Source organism: Pristiophorus japonicus, chromosome 2, assembly GCF_044704955.1.
Source record: "Pristiophorus japonicus isolate sPriJap1 chromosome 2, sPriJap1.hap1, whole genome shotgun sequence".
Classification (NCBI taxonomy): Eukaryota; Metazoa; Chordata; class Chondrichthyes; family Pristiophoridae; genus Pristiophorus; species Pristiophorus japonicus.
Window position 1 is genome coordinate 253325719 of NC_091978.1, and position 21242 is coordinate 253346960.

General features: G+C 40.5%; 1 protein-coding gene across 6 annotated transcripts in view; it reads right to left on the minus strand.

Annotated features, from left to right (window-relative positions):
• The window catches only part of ank2b (ankyrin 2b, neuronal), a 1291078-nt gene that overhangs the window by 270291 nt on the left and 999545 nt on the right, over window positions 1-21242 (minus strand). For all 6 annotated transcript variants that reach the window (XM_070871180.1, XM_070871178.1, XM_070871177.1 and 3 more), the window contains exons 8-11: window positions 16881-16979; window positions 8686-8784; window positions 4136-4234; window positions 2516-2713 (exon numbers count right to left, since the gene is read on the minus strand). In XM_070871180.1, coding sequence (XP_070727281.1) covers window positions 2516-2713; window positions 4136-4234; window positions 8686-8784; window positions 16881-16979 — 495 coding nt within the window. The remainder of the gene's footprint in view (window positions 1-2515; window positions 2714-4135; window positions 4235-8685; window positions 8785-16880; window positions 16980-21242) is intronic.

Here is a 21242-nt window from a genome sequence, read left to right on the forward strand (position 1 = left end):
ACAGGTATGTCCATACCGGTAAAACCAACATGATAAGCTCGATGTCCAGATGCTGGTGGTGGAAGGGAATGGGTAGAGATATAGAGAACCATTGTAGAAGGTGTGTGACATGAGGAAAATAAAATTCGGGGGGGAAAGTAAAGGTCAGAATAGGACATCAGCCCCGACCGGAAGGACCCTGGGAAAACTTGTAGATAGATTTTACTGGACCGTTACCCAGGAACAAGGAGAAGACATACTGCCTCGTTATAATAAACCAGTTTACGAAATGGGTAGAAACTTTCACCACTAGAAATTGTTCATCAGAAATCGTGGCCAGGATCCTAGCAGAGGAAATACCATCCGGAATCTTCCGGTGGAACGAATGAATAGGACCTTAAAAGCAGCCCTAGCCACGGCAATCGAAGAGACTCGAAAGGGATGGGTAGACATGTTACCCCAAGTACTGATGAAATTCAGGGCAATCCTAGTTGGACGACAGGACTGACACCCATTGAACTAATGACCAAAAGGGCTATAAAACTGCCAGAAGTCTTGGTTACAGGAAGCGAGGATGTAGGACCTTATAAAGACAGGATACAGAGGTTTGCGATGGAACTCTGTAAGCAGTTACATGATTTAAAGGCATAGGCTAAAGACCAGCAAGTAATCAAGGACTTAGAGAACGACACTAAAGAACAGAAGGTCCAAATACCCCAAATAGGCAGTCAGGTAATGGTGAGGATTAACCCAGAGAGGTCCGGGCTCGCACCAAAGTGGACCGGACCCCATCAGGTACTGGTAAGGGACACGTGGACCTGCGTAGTTATAAGGGATATCGGCAAGTGGAAACTCTGGACCCAGTTGGAAAACATTGTCACTAACTAACCAGTGACGACTGTGAAATATTGTTTTTTTGCAGGATTTTGGTGCTTGTGGGAACAATGTGGGGTAATGCAGCCACATATCAGGGACAACAGGTTGAGGGACAGCAAGGCCTGTATTACAGGGATTCGGGCGACATTAGTTGTGATAAAGAATCAAAAACGCTGCCGGTGACGGTGACAGCCGAGTATGTTCGAATAAACCGGTTAACCAAGGTTTCGTCTGAGGGATCCCGTGGTCGCTATGTCAAAGAGCAGGTGTCAATTCCTTATATTAGGGAGTCCACCTTGAGGAAGAGAAGTCTTTTTACCCCAACAACAGGCGATGTTTTTTGTGAATTTTGGCCTGTTTTATTTTTGCAGGGAGGCCTCTCTTAGAGCGCTACGGAGCCGGTTCTTTAGTGCGGGGACCTTCAGTTGCACACCCGGCCTAGCGCCCTAAGAGAAGTGTGGAATGCTTCCCTTAGTGCCCCACTCCACTCTCAGGGTGCTGAAACTGAATTTTGCTGGGCCCGGCGCTAAAAATCTTCCACGCTAAATTTAGCACCTGGGTGATATTAGTGCCTTAGGAGCCCTCCGACTGAATTTCTAGCCCTTTATCTTTAGTGGTCTTGTTTGAGGAATGGATGTTGGCCAGTACACTGGGATAACTGCTTCTTTGAAAAAAATGGCATGGGATTTTAATATCCATCTGAACAGAAGCCTGACATTTAGCATATCAATTCCAATCAATAATGATGCTTGTTGAGTACAGGTACCTAATATATAACTCCATTTATTTGTGAAAGTAGATAATTGCAAACACAACACAATTCAAGCTGGATAGGCATACCTGTAACAAAATACGACATTGTGGAAAGGACATGAATCTCAATGCTAATCTCACGTACAATATATCTGATGTAGAGCAGTTAATTGATGCATGTTATAAATTTACCATTGAAATACATTATTTCAATACCACCTGCTACTAAGTTCCTACTGTTTTTCTCATTTTAGCAAATTATTTGGTGTTGATATCTGCTTTGCACTTGCGCTGACCTTTTCCATGAAAATTATCGACAAAAAGAATCTCAATCTTAGTTGTAACATTAAAAAGATATATGAAGTGATAAATGCAAGAAGAATTAAAAGAAAAAGTCTTCAAGTTAAAACACTGTGCTTGATAGTGACATGGTACATCAGTGCCCTAATGCTCTGTGCTACAAAACCAATTTTATATGTAAGTTCTCAATTTGACACTTCAAATAGAGGGGCCACGTGTCAACTATGCCCTTCCCTATAGAATGGAAAATCAAGCGCAAGTCACTCTAGGAGCTCTTCCTCATGGTCATTTATAAGTTAACATTAACAGAGACCCGAGAACAGGTAGCATGTTGTTCTCTGGGAGAAATAAAAGATGATATGGGGAGATTTTTTAAAAACTCAGTAAAAACAACACTCTATTCCTGGCACCATTGTTTTCTATTAAATTGTGCAACTATATATTTGGTATAGAACCAATAATTATAACTTCTGACCATAATACCTGGATACGCAGCACAAATCAGTACAAGCGTACTGTTGAATTAATAAATCGTCAAGCTTTTTATGCACTATCATTGATCGTTTACTACAATTGCAAACTTAACTTATTCTATAATTGTATTTACCAGTGCCCGGGCATTGGGATTGGCTCTCTTGTCCAGAAGAAGCTTGGTGACCCTGTAGTGACCACAGTGAGCAGCGACGTGCAATGCAGTTAGGTAGTCAAGTGTGACATCATCAACAGGCGCCTTGTGCTGCAGAAGATGCTTGACACATTCCACGTGATCTCCCTGCGCAGCCATGTGGAGGGGTGACAAACCATTCTGTACACACAAAAAGGAAGAAGAAATAGGAAGATTATTATTAATCACTCAAAACAGGGGTAGATTTTCTATGGGGTCGTTTAGGGGGTTCCCCGATCATCCGCCATAACTTCAGCAGAAGAATGTCAGAAATCCTGGAGAAAGGGAGTAAACAGCCATAGTTTGTCCAGAGTTTCCGCTGACAACATTAGATCAGCACGACCCTCACAGAAATTACTGGGGGTGGTTTATACTCCCACACATGAAAAACACTTTTGGATTTGTTTTCAGAAAAGCATTTATCAATTTAAGGATCTGCTGCCATGTAAAGATCTTGGGGTACAATTTACACGAAGGTTCCCCAATCTTCTGCCAGAACTATGATGGAAACTCTGGAGAAATGGTGAAAGCAGTCGTTTAGCTGTCTCTCAAGGGTTTCTGCTGAAGTTGCGGTGGGGGATTAGAAGAACCACGCAGAAATTACTGATGCTCGTCAGAAAGAGAATAGCATTAAAAGCTGCAATACAACAAAGTGATTGCATCTGTCAGCAGAAATTAGTTTTACCATTTAAAACAAAATGGCCCATCTATTCTGAGGGCATTGCCTCGCACTGGGAAGTGGCTGGGATTTCAACCCTTGGAAGGTCGATCGACAGAGCCACTGGCCAATTGGCAATACCCGCGGCAAAGAGCCCCCCCCGCCCCCGCAATTTTGTACCTCATGCTCTCCCTACTCCAGAGATGCTGAGGCCAACTGTTCTGCCCACACTCTTGACCGGATTGAGATCAGATAACGCAGGTTAGACTAGGAACTGAACTGTGGACATTTCGAGTCTGTACTGCTTTGCACCAACTCACCTGGTGCTTTTACCCAGTAAGAACTTAGTTTTTCATTTTTAATAAAAAGCTAAGTGAAACTCAGAAAGACACATGCAAGTTTGTACTACAATATAATATAACATTTGCTATGGTATAAACTTCTTCCATGCACAAGAACGTCGAAATAGCAATACTGCTCCTTTAAAAGCCACTGTGCCATTCATTCATGGGATATATTTTCTAGACATTGGGATGAGCCACATGAACTGCAATGCTATTCTCCACATTCCTATGTTCATATGATACACTGAGCATAAACATAAATATTTATGTGAAGAATAGAATGCTACAACCATATTCTAGCTTTTACAGGTTGTGGGGAAGTGGGGGAGGGGAGGAGGCAGGATTAACAACATGGTGAGCGACTTCCACTGCGCCCCATGTTAAAATCATTCATTCCAAGATCAAGCACATCATGTCCAAAGCTCCCATACTTTTTCCCAACCTCAAAAGAGCAGGAATGAAATTTTCTCGCAGATTTGATTAATTAAATAATGATTAATAATTAATTAGGCATTCCTCTGGGATACATATTCTTAAATTGTACACTATGCACTTAACCACCTTTGTCCTGGCAAGCATTGGAGCTCCCCTCTCAAGCAGAATTTCTACAGCTCCATCATGTCCACTCCTTGCTGCACAGTGAAGTGGGGTCAACCCATCCTGATGTAAAAGAACACAGATTGAACATAGCTGGCTCAAACTATACTTCTTTATAAGGCATTTGCAATCCAGAAGAAATAGTGTGACAAATCAATCAGTAACATTTGTTTCCTTCAAAATGAATTCCCCACCACCTCACTTAAAACTTTTGTGCGACTAGGACAAAAATCCTTCTTGGAAATACAAAATTCACCTTTAAAATCTTGAATATGCACCTTTAATTTTAAGGACAAATTTATGCTGCTTCTCTTGCCAATAAATAATCACAACGTGGCATCTGCATTAAGATTCAACTAATTACGTTAATCAATAGAATCGTTCAAAGAAAACAGAGCATGAATACACTGGCAATTAAAATGTAAGGAAGAGATTCAGAATGATGATCTATAGGAGCTTAAATGTGCTTTTAGGTCATAAGTTTACTTTTAATGGTCCCTATTGCATTACAGCTATGAATTGTATTTTACCTATTTGTACATATCAAATAAATGAAATCCGTTCTTCTCAAAAGAAATGCCAACAATCCAGGCAAGTTAGGAAGAGACATGTCTTTGCTAAAAGTGCTGCGCTGGAGAATCTATTGGAAACTAACTTGTGTCTGAAGTTGCACAATAACTGGAAGGCTGGCAGCCATCTTTTTCTTGCTCCTGGATTTGTTTGAAACATACAGGAGCACTGGCTACAGTATGTTGAATGTTAACTTTTAAGAGAAAGATGGTAACCTATATTATAATATTGTTAGTATTGGTTAAAAGCAGGAATTCATGACAGGATGAACCATAAAATAATGAAGTGGATGATATTTTTTTTAATTAAAGAAAGTTCTGTGTTTATGTAAAATTTGGTGATGGAAACAGTGGCACTGCTGCCATGGGATAATTTGTTTAAGATGAGCATTTTGTGGGCACAGGCATAACAATGAAAGCAACAAATAATTACAATAGACAGCATATAGTAAAACAAACATTCAGCTGTAAAATAATACTGAAGAGGCTTGATTTGAAAGGTAATTATAATTTGTGATATTTACGAATGGTCTTCAGTTCATTACAACTGCTAGAACTTACACATGTTTCTGAACACAGAGTACCTGTAGCATATCAGTAAACTAATATTCTACTGACCCTTGGATTAATAACCTAAGTACCTGCTTTTTAAATAATATTTCTATAAAATGGTCTGGTTTTATAAAATCATTTTGTTTTCATTGATTCAAACGAGTTCCAAACTTATTGAAGATGGTCAGTTACAAATGGCCTTTACAAATCTAAGTTTAAACACACAAATCATTGTCATATAAATAACATAAAATCACTGCACCATTTCCTTACTCTTAGATCTTGCACCCTATTCCTTACAATGTACCCCCCAAAATTATTTGTAATCAGTCTGAATCCAATATTGGTTTCCTCAAATTTGAACACTGGGGTGTAAATAGATTCCTACTGACAGAATCTTTAACCCTACTTACATTGCAGAAGCAGTCAAATATGAACCAGTTCTTTTTGATACCAAATTTTGAGTTTGATGGCAAATTTGCCCCCTTTATTATTACAAACATATTTACAACGTTATTATTTTGGCCTTATGTGATAATAGAATGCAATACAATATTCCTGGGGTGGGGGGGGGGGGGTTGCAGGGGGAATTCGGGCCGAATTGGAATATTCTTCCTTATAACATTTCTAAAAGAATTGATATCACACAGATTGATCCTTATGGACCCATGAAAAACAATAGGGACAATTTTAACCTCACCCGCCCATTGGAAAACTGACGTGATCAGGTGGAATGCTGGTTTTCCAACCTGTCGCATTTTATTCTCTATTGAATAAAGTCAGTGGAGAGTAATACTGAGCAGGTGTAAAACTAGTGTTCCACCTGACCCCGTGGGTTTCCTACCCAGCGAGTTAGGTTCAAATTACCCCCAATATATAATCCTAAAATTCTCAGGCACTAAATGATTTGAAAAATTCCAGTTTTCTTTTAAGAGCATTTCTGACAATTCCAATAAGAAACGTATGGATTTGTGGGACTGCCTGTCTGCTGGTTTTCTTCGTACCCGTCATTGTCTGTGCAGAGTCTAGCAGCAGTAATAGTAACCAGACCCCTTCAGTATACCCCTGGGTACCCTCAGTGGCAGAACACTTTGGGGTAAACAGTTAATAGCACATGAAAGCAATGAGGCTATTGTACTAACTGGCCAATATGGACAATGGGCACAGAATAGGATATGACTATGAATCAAATGAAAGCTGAAAAACAGTAGCCTTTTTTCCTTCTGTCTCTGTTAGAATTTTCACGTTAAGTTTTTTTTCCATTGTTAGCCTGTCTCACAGGATAGCTGGCACCTCCCAAAGATGAAAAATGTGTGAATTTTGAAGGGAGGAGGAAGAGTCAGATGTCTTCCCCTTTAAATGCACAGGACAGGCATACAACAGTGAACCTACCTCATCAATACCCTACAAACCCATGGCCATAGCAAACACATGGAATGCAGTTAAAGCAAAAGAAAGAAACACCAATAATGTCAAAAAAAATCGCTTCATCAACACACACACGAAGGACATAAGTAAACCACATATCATGTTAAAATAATCATAATGTACAGACAAATGAAAAATGAACATTTATGTACCAAATACAAATCAAGGTGTTAAAATAAGGAAAGTAGTCTCACATCACAGGGCCATTTCTTTATTTTGGGATTGTGTTAAAAATTATAGTTGTGTAACTACAGTACTACTATTACAATGTTTTTATACACAAAGCTTTCATTATATCATGCTGCTTGTTCTTGTTCTTTTGCTGTGCTGACATACCATGTTAAGTACCGTGTTAACCTTAGTCACTTCTGAAGTAAAGGAAGCCATTCGCTTGTATTCAATGAAATAAAAATCAGGAGGTTCTACAACAGGAATAAAATAAATTATGCTTGCCGGGTTCAAGGTCACCAATTTGGGCCAGCTGCACTTCTGCTTCTGCCGGATCCACATTCAGGTAAATAAATAAGAAAAACGTACCTCTTCTTCAGCAGCCCCTTTAAGGACATGCTGCATAGACTCAGAAAAATGACTCAGTTAATGCCCAATTTAGCAGCATAGAATTGTAACAGGCGTTAAGCCTCTGATTAGCAAAATCAAGGGGAGAGAAATTGGCCTCCTTTGCACCTCCCGTTAATGTCTCTGGGGGCGATAACTGGGCGCAATTGGCTCTGTGACCAGGCGTGGTGAGAGTACTGATGCCAGCGAACTTGCTGGGGAGTTTACAGCAGCAGTAACCCCTAGCACATGGCATGATCTCCTGCGCCCCGGAGATCGTGATGTCATCCGGCTGCACAGCGCCCCAGTACCGCCCGCGGATGCAAACTTCGGTTCTACCCCGTGCAGCATCACCAGGCATTAACACCAGCAGCTGCAGGAGGCATTGTAAAGGAGGTTGGCTGCTTTGGGTGGTATTTAAAGGTAATGCCACTCAGGTAAGTTAAAAATTTGTTTTGAGCCCTTAGGTGATTTTTTTTTCCATTTTGTTCTGCCGCAATTGATCAACCTGGGGCTGATTGTCGTGGATCGCGGCTACCATCACCGATAAGGAAAATCGATGTAATGCAGACCCTGAAACAATGGTCTTTCCCTTTAAGGGAGGGAAGAGCCTTTGATCCCACCAGCGCTGCACTGGACATTGTGCAGCGCTGTAATGCTACTGCCTCTCTTGCAGGCTTTAGCGCTTCAAGGGAAGTGGTAGCGCTTGATTTAGCACTCCACTTCCATCCTGGAGAGCTAAACCGGAAGTTCGCGTCGACTTCACTTGCGTCCGGCGATACTTTTGCGCTACCGCCAAGGTTATCACCCCAAGTGGCCACTGCGCATTTTCTAGCCCAAGGTGTCTAACACCCATTTCAAGTGGGCATTCCACGCAAATGTCATTGGCTGCCAAATTGGGCAAATTTCCAGCAGGGCATAGGATACTGTAATCCAAATTGGTCACGCCATCCCTCATGTTGCCTCGAAATCAGATGCGGTGCCCACCAATTTCTCATTGAAGCAATAGAAAAATAATTAAAATGTTGTGCATTATCTGGAAATAATTTTCAGCTTAATTTTCTCCTAATTTTGTTGTGCAGGGGCAATATCAGAAATACTCTTTCATTTAATAAACCTGTCCTTGAACAGTCTTTAAAGCGATGATGTGCAGCTATAATCTGAATTTCATTCCTTTTTTCAGTTTGCACAGTAAGCTTGACTGCACACTCAGTTGTTTGATATAAAGATGCATTGACTTGTGTCCGCATGTTCTCTAACCTAGCTTCAGTGAATCTGCCTTTATGTTCAAAGGACATAGTTCTTCCCAAACTCACAAAATGGACAATTCTACAACAATGACAGTGTATTAACTGAACATTCATGACACATGAAGGGATAGCAGTGCAGCATCAAGTAACAACAACTCACCCTCGTCTTGGCATCTATCTGAGATCCTCGATCCAGCAGCAGTTTCACCATATTGGTATTTCCTCGTTTGGAAGCTACGTGTAGTGGAGTGATTCCATTCTGGATTGGGATTGGGGAATGGTGAAGCAATATACAACCATACATCAGCAGACAGTTCAAAGCAAACATTATATTGAAAAGCACTAGTTCAATTACAATTTCATAAAATTTGTTAAGAGCTTTCTTTGTGGTTGGAGAGTGGAATAAGAATATAAGAATTTTCAAAACAGGAAGAAACATTAGGCCCAACAAACCCAACCCTTTTTGATGAACAACTCTTGAGTGTGAGAGAGCTGAGTGGCTGTACTTTAACACAATTGATAGCTCCATCAACAAATGTATTTCAATGTATATAAATCACAACATTTTTAATGGAATCTCCTGCTCCTCACTAAGTTGTTGTGTTAAAAAAAATTTAGGCTTCATAATAATCCAACATTGAATAAGAAATGAAACACAAGTGGATTTATTAATGTTTTAAAAACTTTGCATTCAGCAGATTTTGGCAACTTACAATCTCCATCTTGTAAACTGCCTGGTATGTCAAGTCTGGACTTAACTGGTTGCATAATTGCAACATTGGCACTTACTAATATTAGAGGAAGTCTCTAAATTCTCAAACACAAACTGATTTATTACATAAAAACAAATTATTATTAATGTTAATTTCCTTGAAAAGAAATAAGAATTGCACTTATTTATAACTAAATGTTTCCCTTACTGTCCATTTTCATCCATTTTTAGAGATCTTCTAACAAAATATACCAGTATTTATTTCTTGAAACTAATCACAATATATATTTGATTCTATTTAGAAACTTCAGACTTTTAACATGTTTCTATAGGTCTTTCAGAATGTCTAATCTCCTGATTAGATGTTACTCCAGGAACTACCCTTGGTTATAGACCTGGTCTTCTGCTGTCTCTGATCCATCACATGTTGAAGCTAATGCAGTTAGGTCAGACCCGCTGGTTGCTACATCCTCAATTGTTAAGTTAAGACGTCATTCCTCATTAGCTTCTCTAATAGCTAAATAAAGTACGATGTTATATTTTCACCACGTATGACCTAGGATTCACTTGCTTCTTGCTGGTATCATTGTGTGTTCATGCATTGTGGTATAATTTCCAAGAAAGACTTCATCACCAGATTTCAGTCCTGGAAGAACTGCACGTTCTGTTACCAAAATTAAACTTTTGTTTGTTGCTCCTTTCAGCACCTTAACAAATCTAAATTATCAGCAATTCTGCCATGATCGCTAGATTGGTTCTTATTCTTCTTCCCATGAAGGAGTTATGCTGGTGATAACCTACTCTCTAATGGGTTAATCCTGTAAACTTCAAAATTCCAATTCAAATCACTCCTGCTGTCCCAAAATTTCATGAGATCGTTTACTGTCAGTTCAGACTATACCATGAGTTCATCCAAATCCATCTAATTAAAAATTGAAACTATGTGAATCACATTGCATTAATTAGCAAGATATTTGAACACAGTACTTGTAAACTGTGAACCACTGTCACTATGACTTCATTAAGTATTTCATGTCTGGAGATGCTCTCATGTAGAATATCATCTTTATTGCCTATGATGTTTTGAATTGTGCACACCTGTGAGTAAATTACGCAATACTCAGTAAATATTAAGCAGCCCTTCCCCTGATACATCAAGAAATCAATACCAACTGTTCACTGCAATTGGAGTGGTTAGGATTCAGTAATTCTATTTACCTGTTTGATCTATATTTTAAGCAAGATGGACAATTTATGACCAATATCCAGGTTTAATTTGGGGAATATATATATCACTTAATCATTGTTTAAATGTCTCCATGGCCATATGCTAGTTATGAATCTTTTGGAACAATTGTTAGAAACAATGTTTTGTTATTACAGCCTTAATCCCTTTGTATACTACTCTCTTACTGTTAATTCTTCTTCCAGTGCATTTGAGTTTCTGAACAGCAATATTGATTATGTGTGCCCATCCCTCCATTATTCTTTCTTTGAGGATCACAGTTATCTCACCTTTTCTGCTTCTGTTCACATTAACCTAATCTTCTGGCCAGACACTGGCACACCCATAATAAACATATCAATTTAAGCTTGAATATTCTCATGAGATTTTGAATTTGGCTTTTGCATTCTGGTCCACTGCTTGTGATTTGCCTGATGTTCCCTTGGGTCATAGCTCTGCAGCCCGACCATTTTTTTTGTATTCACAAAGAAGAATCATTCAAAGATTTCAAAAATAGTGGTTTGCAGTATTTCACAACACCAAAGATATAGCCATGCATAAATAGATGGAATCTTTTGTAAACATATGCTTAACAGCTTTTTCTCAAGCTGTACAAACCTTGTCTCTGCATGAATCGATGAACATGACACTTAAGTGATAGTTTGTTACCGACCATCATAGTTTTGGAACAATATTATTCCTAATCACAAAACCGTGATGCATCAGCTAACAATTTTATTGGTGTTTCAGGATTGTAGGTTAACAATTACTTCTTGCATGAGTTACCGCTTTCAGTTTTCCTATGTTTTTGTCTGTTTGCGAATCTAGCTCCACTCAGTAGTCTTAATAGTGACAATTTTTCCAAAGCATCTGTATGAATTGTCCCAGGTCATTAAATATACCTCAGAGTCTCCTTTCTTGTATGATGGATGTGACCCATGGCCAGCAGCGGAGTGTTTCCTATTTTCAGGTTTAATACCTTTACTAGTGATGATCACGAATCAGCTCAGTGGCTCCAAATACACAATTGTCATTAAGTTTCAGGTCGAATCTTGTGTTTCCCTTTGGACAAACCCCACATTATTATATACTTTGTCAACATGTTGAGCTGTCAGTGATTTTATATCATCTGATTTTGTGATGTACTTCTGGAGTTGAAATAATAGCAAAGGGAAGCCACGACAATCTGTATCTCCCATAAGGAATATTGAATGACTTGGATCTTATTTCATTCAGTTTCAGTAACTAGAAACCTGAGGATGCATCTGACATGATAAAATATTGTACATTTGAAAACTGCCAAAATTTCTCAAATGTTCAAATCTTGAAATGTTCTCTTTCCAAAAAGCTATTTCAGGTAATTGCAGTCCAAGCAACTTTGTAGCTTGCCATTCCTTCTCTCAGCAATTCCCAATGAGTTCACCCATTCTTTTGGTTCACCTCATTTCTTTCTGACCTCTAAACTTTCCATGCCATCAAACTTCATTTTTACTTTTTCTCACAATAGAAATAGCATACTTCGAAATGGGTAGACAGGTGAGGTGACTTGTTTATCGATTGTGATTTAAAGTTTCTCCAGTAAGCAGCACAATTCTTGAAATAAATTCTTACATTCCAAACCCTGGGCTGGAAATTCATCAACCTTCCGCTGCGTTTTTTGTCATTTTGGATGAAAAACGACATGGCGGAAAATTCATTGAAGTCTTCCGCCGGTGGTTTTGTAATACCGCTGTGGGGTGGACCGCCGGTGTACAAGACTGGAAAAAGTGCTGTCGCCCGAGTTTGGTCACAGCAGCGACCCGTAGATAGGGTAAAAAAAAAACGCAGAGGAAAACCTGTCGGTGCAGCCCTTGGAAATGGCGGTAGGTATGAAAACCTGCAAAAATGGTAAGTTAAAGTTTATTTTAAAATTTTTTTGCAGTGATTCACTAGAAAAGGGTCTTGTGAATGTTTTGCGATTTTTAATTTTTTGGAAAAATATTTTTTATGTTTTCCCCCTCCCTAAGTCCAACTCTCAGTGGTAATCGGCCTCAGACTAACGTTGGCAAGGATTGCGAATTCTGCCGCGAAATTGCCAATTTTTTTCCCGCGAGACGGATTTTTCCCCATTTTTTCATGAATCTTCTGCCTCTAAATCATAGTGGCAAACTGGTGGTAGCGGTTTTTCATGAATTTCCAGCCCCCTGTGTCATTTTGAACTTTTTTTTTTATATAGAGATTACATTTTACTGGATTGATTTTTTCACATCAGATCTAAAATTGGTAGTATATCTTCTTGCATCTCTCCAAGTAACAGCTTGTTCATGATGTTTTTGTATGTGACGTTTGCAACATACCTTCCCTTTCACTGGTATATCCGCTCTTAAGTATCCTGAAATGTTTTGTCTTAATCTCCTTCAATTTAGGTCTACGATGTAATCGCTTCTAATCTCACTCAAAGCGGATGTTCACTTGTGCTTCTTTATCCAAATTAAATTGCATTACTGTTTAATTCACTATTAATGGCGGAACCCAATCTCTGGTTGATTTGCAAATACTACATAGAATGCATTGATTTTTCCTGTTCTGTGATTTACAACATCTCATGTAGTAATTATTATTGTCACATTTATGCAAGTTTAAACAATGGCTGTGCTACTTTATGGTTTATGTTCCACATCATCCAATGTTCTCTTTTTTTCTCTATCTTAACTTTGACAGATCATATTTCAGATTTCTCATTTAAATGTTTATTATCCCTTACCTAACAACTCCTTAGAATGCTTCAATTTTCATCACTGCACAACTCTTTAGCTTGTTCTCTTATGCAACTTCAGTTACATACTGATGAATGGTTTCACCCATTTTCTAGGAACATGCAAATAATTGTGCTCTTTATGGGCCCAAGTTTCCACATGATTTGCGCCTGATTTTTAGGAGCAACTGGTGGAGAACGGACTATCTTAGAAATCGCAATTCTCCACATTTTTTTTTCTGCAGTTCTAGTGAGGTAGAACAGTTCTACTTTGGAACAGAATTTTTTCTTCAAAAGGGGGCGTGTCCGGACACTGACGCCTGATTTGAAAGTTTCCACAGTGAAAACGTACTCCAAACTAAAGTAGAATGGAGCCAGTGAAGATTTTTGTAGAACTGAAAAAACCTGTTCTACACATTAAAAAATCAGGCGCAGGTTACAAATTAGGCGTCCAGAACGAGGTGGGGGGGGAAGGGAACTCATTAAATTCGACAATAAATCCTTATTTATACTTCTACAAATATTATACAAATAAATCCAACCTGAATAAACATTTATAAGCCAAGAAGAGATTAAATAAACCATCTTCCTACCTGTGTGAAAGTGTTTCAGCCAGGGAGAATTCTGCAGCCGTTTGTGCCGCTGAGCGAGAGAGGGAGAGGGGAGAAAGCCGTTCGTGTCGCTGAGCGGGAGGGAGGGGGAGAGAGAGAGAGGGAGGGAGGGAGAGAGAGAGAGGGGGAGGGAGGGAGAGAGAGAGAGGGGGAGGGAGGGAGAGAGAGAGAGAGAGAGAGAGGGGGAGGGAGGGAGAGAGAGAGATGGGGAGGGAGAGAGGGAGAGGGGGAGGGAGAGGGGGAGGGAGAGAGGGGGGGGGGAGCGGGTGTCGGGTCTGGTCCGGAGGCAGGGGGAACCGGGTGTCGGGTCCTGTCTGGGGCAGGGGGGGAAGCAGGAGCTGGCCGTGGGAGGAGCCTTATTCACGCAGCCCCAGTGAGGCCATTCAGCCAGGGCTAGGGGCTGCGTGCTTCGGGCCCCTCCCACACAGTTCGGCGCCTGGAGCTACTGCACTTGCGTGCCCACTGTAGCGCGCATGTGCAGAGGTCCCTGTTTTCAGCGCAGGGACCTGGCTCCGCCCCCCCACAGCTCGTGCTGGCTGCGCCGAGAGCCAGAGGACCTGCAAGTAGGTGGAGAATACCGAGGATTTTTTTAGGCGCCGTTTTAGGTGCGAAAAACGGGCGCCCAGCTCGGAGGGGCGCCCGTTTTTTTTCTTGTGGAAACTTGGGCCCTATATGTCACATCACATTTCATTTAGGACTACAGGATTCACCTGGTTATATTTCAATATTAAATAATAATGTAATTCATTTCAATTTGTTGATTTTTTGGGGGTAACTTAAATTATGGAATCCAGAACCTAATCGCCCATTAGCCATAGCTTGTAATTATAATTGCACAGGTCAATTTAGTAGATTGATGGAGTCTTCTTGTATGGAGCAATGGAGTTACACCCAGAAAAGTTTTAAGGTGAAATACACCACCCGTAAGCATGCAAAATTACTACCCACCCTTACAGTGCATATTAATTGGCTTAACCTGTTCTTTTACTATTCAGCCAAATTTGCAAATAAAAATAAAGGACCAGGTGCTATAAATCTATGCTGTCTAGTCAAATTCATTAGCATAAAATAATAAGCAATGACAATCTATCAATAACATGCTAAATCAACATTCTTACCAAATATAATAAGGTACAACACACCAATTGAACAAGTCGTTAAAGTTTTACAATAAAACATATGTCTTAGGCGCTCCATAGGCTCATTTTCCCCAAAGGTTTTTTTGGCATACTTGAAGAGTTACACCCATTTTTTGGGGGCCTAAGTACGCCAAAAAAAAGTGTTCTAAGTTTCCCCGTTGGATTTCTTCATTTTGGTGCAGCCTAACCTGTCCTTTAGTTTTGGGGGTGGAGCCTTGATCTGCGCCAAAAAGATCGGGTTGCCGCGGTAACCAGGGACACAATGCGAGCTGAGGCTGCAAAGTGAAACATACAGCCAGCTTCCAATACATTAAAACATATTGTATCAACTTAATCACACATTAAAACACATTGCTTCAACTTATAAACATTAAAATATATTGCGGCAACTTACCTCCAATTATTAAAGCCAGTCCCGCTCCCTGTCCCTAGCCCTGGATGAAAGGCTTGCCAGTCCGCTCCCTAGCCCGACCCTGGGCCCAAGTGCCTTGCTGGACAGCTCCTCTGTTCCTAGCCTTGGCCGAAGGGCTTGCCGGTCCGATCCTCCTCCCGACCCTGGCCCCGAATGACCTCCCGGTCCACTCCCCCGTCCCTATCCCAGGCCGAATAGCCTCCTCCCTCCCAGTACCCGCACCTATCTACACCCGAAAGGCTTCCCACCACCCCCTCTCTCTTACCTTCCTGCTGTTGCTGTCCGGGCATCTGCTGCACTTACCTGCGCCGATTTCTTTAACTCTCCAGAAGGTTTTTCTGCAGAGGCCACATACACTGGCCTAAGCAGAACTGGAGTAACTCTCAGCTGGCCAAACGTGCCTAAATGGCCAGAATTGGCACGGGTGGCAGGTTACGCCCCCTTTGGCTGAAAAAAAAGCTTACCTAAAAAAATAGTAACTAACTGAGTTACGCTGGTGCAAATTGATTGGGGAAACTTTTTTTAAAAACTGAGGCCAAAAAAAGCAGCCTGCTCCAAAAAAAACGGCGCAAATCACTAGGTAAAATTGAGCCCCATATCTTGACCATCAGCTAATAGGTTAAACATAGGAATTTCCTCAGAGCTGCTCCTGCTCTTGTTCACGCTCTATTGCCCTAACTTCAGGTTTTGTTATCTCCTTATATGGCTCGGTGTCAAATTTTATTTTATAATGCTCCTGTGACGTGCCTTGGGAAGTTTTATTATGTTAAAAGCGTTACATAAATACAAGTTGTTGTTGTTCAGTCACATGTCCGGTGAAGATACGGCAGCGGAATGGGAACAGCTCCGGGAAAATTCCTGCTCATGGTTGGAAAAAAGTTATTTGCTTGGGAAATCAGCAATTGATCAAAGCAATAACTATATTTGAGTGTTGAACCATCTCAGGAAGATGACAGTATTTAAATCAATTCTGTTCACAAATAAACATTCAAAATCTGTATTTGAACATTATTCACTTACAGTGGAAGTTGAGTTTTATACAGTTCAATGTGTACATCTATTAAAAAATATGAAAGGCAATTATTTATTTGAGACTTTCATTTTAGTTTCACAATACCTAATCTTTTCTATCACAATTTCATTACAGGTATCTTGAAGGTGAAAGATTTAGCATTTACCCTTCACGTGAGGGTGTCCCAATACTTAGACTGGCAGATTGATCAGCTCCCATGCTGGGAACTGTGCTCAAGTCTTAATAAGAAATGCCTTTCAGACATAATTGGTCCATTGGATTGTTGTTCTTAGCAAGCCATGAGATGTGAGAAGTTTGATATTGTGGAATACTGCTGCTCAGGGTGGAGAGTTAAATCATCAGAAAACTCAGCTCCTTCAAGAGATCCAGTCCTATATTGATGGAAGCCATGTCCGGAATATCCTACCCTACATTTGTAGCTGGATAACAGTGCGGAGTCAGGAGGAGAAAAAATAACTAAAATCAAAACCAGAAAGAAAAAAAACTTACCCGGGCTGTGAAATCCACAGCAGCTCCTCGGTTTAATAGCAGAGTGGCTACATTCACGTTTCCATAGTGGGCAGCAATGTGCAGAGGAGTGAAGCCACTCTGTGAATAGGAGGGAAAGATATTGAAAATGTAAACCTAACCAGAGTATAACTTAACTTTTAAGGTGCCTGATACCCAGATCTACAAGAAGATCCTTGCTCACCCAAAAGCAGAATCTTAAACAATTACCGCCTCAGTAAATACTGAGCTATCCCACAGCGCAGCAAACAAGCAACTTGGGTCACTGGAGCATGCCTTTGCTTTACTGGTGGAATCAGAACACCATCAGGACACTAATAAGACTCTAATTCCCTATTTTTTCTTGCAGAATTATATTTATGCACCTCTTTCAGTTCATTAGCTGCATCCTGTGGCTGTATTTGAACTCGGTAACGGAGGCCAGTGAGTTGCAATATGGTGGTGGAATGATTCCAGACCACAGGCAGATATACTTTGGCTCTGCAGCTCCAACTTGTGGAGAAATCACTTCAAGCACTGTCAGGTTAAATTTTCTGTAAGTTTGTCACTACCACAGTTATTTTAATATGAGGGTAGATTTTCTGATGCATGCATGTGGCAGGCGAGGTAACTCGTTGAATGCAATGACTCAGACAACTTACCCTATATTGTCATCGTGCTATTTAACGACGAGTTTCTAGCTGGAAAATTATCCATTGTTTACAAACTGAGAGCACGACGCGCAGGGGGTGCACTGAGTTCATGGATGGGATTTTGGGCAGCAACAGCATGTAAGCAGCTATTGGCAGCTCTATTTTTAAATAAACCTTTCTGGTTTGTGGGAGAGAAGGAGGCAGATGCCCACTACCCGATGCCCAGTGCTTGACATGACAGTACACTGGATGTGAGGTTACAGCAACCAACGGGAAAAAAAATTATCATTTCAGCCTCCCCTGCATTTCCATTGAGTAATTGCAGCACTACCCAGGTGCTGTAGTTATTGGGAACAGCCTTAATTGAAATAAATTATGCAGCCTTAATTGGGCTTTTGCATATTTTGTGCACAGGCTCCCAAAGCGTTATTTGTTGGCCAGCCACATTGGATGACACAGAGCGTATTGGGTGCAAGGTAGGCCCCATGCCTCTGTGCCCGAAAATACAGAGAACAGGCATCTGATGCCAGCCATTATATTAACTGTGTCATTGCTGCATGATGATGTCCATGCTGTTGAATGAACAATAGTAACTCAAACAATGCAAGTATATTGAGTGATAGTCAACAGCTGATTACTGGGAAACAAAGTTAGTAACACAGATTATAAAAAGTAGCTCACTCCCAGAAATAAAAGAACAGATTTTACCTTTCAGGAGACCAACCGGCAAAGCGCACTGGCCAGTTACCATGATGGGGGCATAGAGGCTGGAGCTATTTCAAGGGCCAGGCCTCATTTAAATAGAACTGGAGAGCTGTGGGTGCCAAATGGGTGTCACTGCAGCTTTCTGGATTTAGGCTGGCACTGTATCATGTGGCTCAGGGGGCACTTGACCAGGAGCAAGGCAGGAACTGGGGTGGGGAGTCCGGGATGGCAGTTGCCCAGCTTATTTTTGTGGAGATAGAGGAGTACTCCTGCTCCATCTGGCCTCACAAAAATAATTTTAAACTTACCTTTTGGGGCCTCTTCAGTTGTACCACCTAAAACTAAACGAAGTGTGCACCGAACACACTCTACCCAGTTGTCTCCCAAAATGGCCGATGGGGTCCTATGTACGTCATAAGATTCTGATTTGCATATTAAAAGGGTCAACTACCTGAAACAGCAATGGGCCACTTTTAAAAATGGCAGCAGTCGGAGCATCAGCCTTAAATGGGCAGTAAGTCTACCAACCCCATTTTGAGGCTGTTAACATCAACTTGACCAATTTAAAATTGGTCCCAAAGAGTGATTTTGCGATACTATGTATTGGAATACCAACACATAGGCCCTAAATTTCTGACAGGATTCTCCTGATTTTTTCCCACAATGTCAGTGGGAGAGATCAGTAGAACATCTGGGAAAAGAACAAAAAAACTTTCATTTTGGGCCGTTTCATTGCTACTAAAGTTAGGACAGGAGATCGGGAGAACTTCTGCAAAACTTCAGGCCTGTAGCATCTTAACATAGGCAGATACAGGTGAAATCCCCCACTCTGCTCAACTACTGATCTAAACCATGCCATGCGTGGAGACATGGAGTGCAGACAGAGCATCTCATTGCTAGAAGGGGAAAGGGGAGCAGGGAAAATACAATCAAATGTATTAGCTTTACTGTGCCATTGCCATACATGACAACTGGCCAATGCAAGTCATTGGAGGTAGTCTGAAGGCAGGCTACCTGCCTGTCTTCTCTATAGCAGAGATGCATGGGTTGGAAAAGCTAACGATAAGCAGAAAAACCAGAAATTCTGAGTGTGCCTGCCCTTCATAATAAGGTAAATGTGCTCAAAAGATAATAAAGCATAAAAAGAAAATACTAGAAATCTGAAATTAAAAACAGAAATCCTTTCATTTGAAGGATTTGGAAATGTAATCATATAAATATTAAGTACAACTTTTAAAATATAAGTGGGAAAATATGAGAAGGTCTAGATATATACCTCTGTGGTCCTATTCACCATCATCTGGGCCAGCGTTAATAAGAAGCAGAGACATTATTGTAAAAAGGAAGAAAATGAAAATGTTAAGCTGGAAAGAAGCACTGAAACAAAGGACTGTCCATCAGTGAAGACATAAAGCACAACAGAAACCTGCACAGCGAACACATTGTGTACTGCAGAACTAATATAGCGGCCTGTATAATTATGCATAATCTGCATGAGGTGACTATTGAAAGCAGGGTCCTCCAGCAGCATCAAATATATCCTAAGGTCATGGAAAATGTGATGGTGTATGTATAATGCAGCTTATCAGCAATGTCCATTTTAATTTAAAACCATTACATTGGTCTGATTTTACGAAAACATAACACAGGCCCATACTCTCCACTGACCATGTACAATTTACATTTTTAAATTAACCTACCAAACATGCTCAATCTTCCGAGGAAGGGACTAATCCACAGGTCAGTTTCAAAATGATAAAGTACTATTAATTATTTAACCGATTTATGAAGAGTCACCCAAAACTCCAGGATATTAATCGATTGCACGAGCCACAATAAGAGCTTTGAGAGTTGCATTCCACAACTCATCCACAGACCCAGAAGACATGGACTATCATGTTCCAGATCATTTCATCATTTTTGTCTACCCGTATAAACTTTCGTCCCTTTCTTAATCATTTTTATAACTCTTTTTAAAGAAAGCAAGATGGTAGGAGGTTGCAGTTATTAGATGCTGATGATGTTGAAATAAGAGAGTTATTGATGAGATGGATTTGAAGCGGGGGTAGGAGGATTTTAGGGTTAGTTTTGTTCTAATTATGGGGAGCATTACGATTGTTCATCCTACACTAAAGAGTTTCCCAAAATTTATAATGTTCAGCAAGTTCATGTGATATAGGAACAGGAGTAGGCCATTCAGTCCCTTGAGTCTGTCTGCCATTCCATGAGATCATGTCTCATCTGTATCCTAACTCCATTTACACGCCTTAGCTCCATATTCCTTAATACCCTAGGCTAGCAAAAATCTATCCATCTCGGAATTAAAATGATTAATTGAGCTAGCATTTACTGCTTTTTATGGGAGAGATTTCCACACTTCTACCACAGTGTGCATGAAGAAATGTTTCCTAACATCTCTCCTGAATGGACTCGCTCTGGTTTTAAAGTTATGTCCTAGATTCCCCCACCAGAGGAAAATGTTTCTCTCTATATACCCTATCAATTCCTTTCAAAATCCTAAAAACCTCAATGATCTTATTGAATGGTGGTGCAGGCTCGAAGGGCCGAATGGCCTACTCCTGCACCTATTTTCTATGTTTCTATGAAATCATTCCATAACCTCTGTAGTCTAGAGAATTTATGTAATCTCTCCTTATAATTTAACCCTTGGAGCCATGGTAATGGGTTTCATTCTGAGCAATACACAATGGTCTTGAAATTCCAAGAGGGGTCTCCTTCTATACCTTTGATGGGAGATTGGTGGAACCCCCAGAAAAACAACATAAATGTCTGTTTTCATTTCTAGAGGGGTTCTGCTGGTCTTTTTCCTAAGTTACGGCAGAACATTGGGAGAACCACTGCAGAACTTTCAGGCCAATGTCAGGACTCTGGGCCATTTCTAAATTCTGTCAGGTTCTAAATTCAAAATGCAGGCATACCTCCCACCAGATGAGATACACTCATTTTGCTTAACCACCAGGTAGATTAGTTACATACAGGTTGCTAG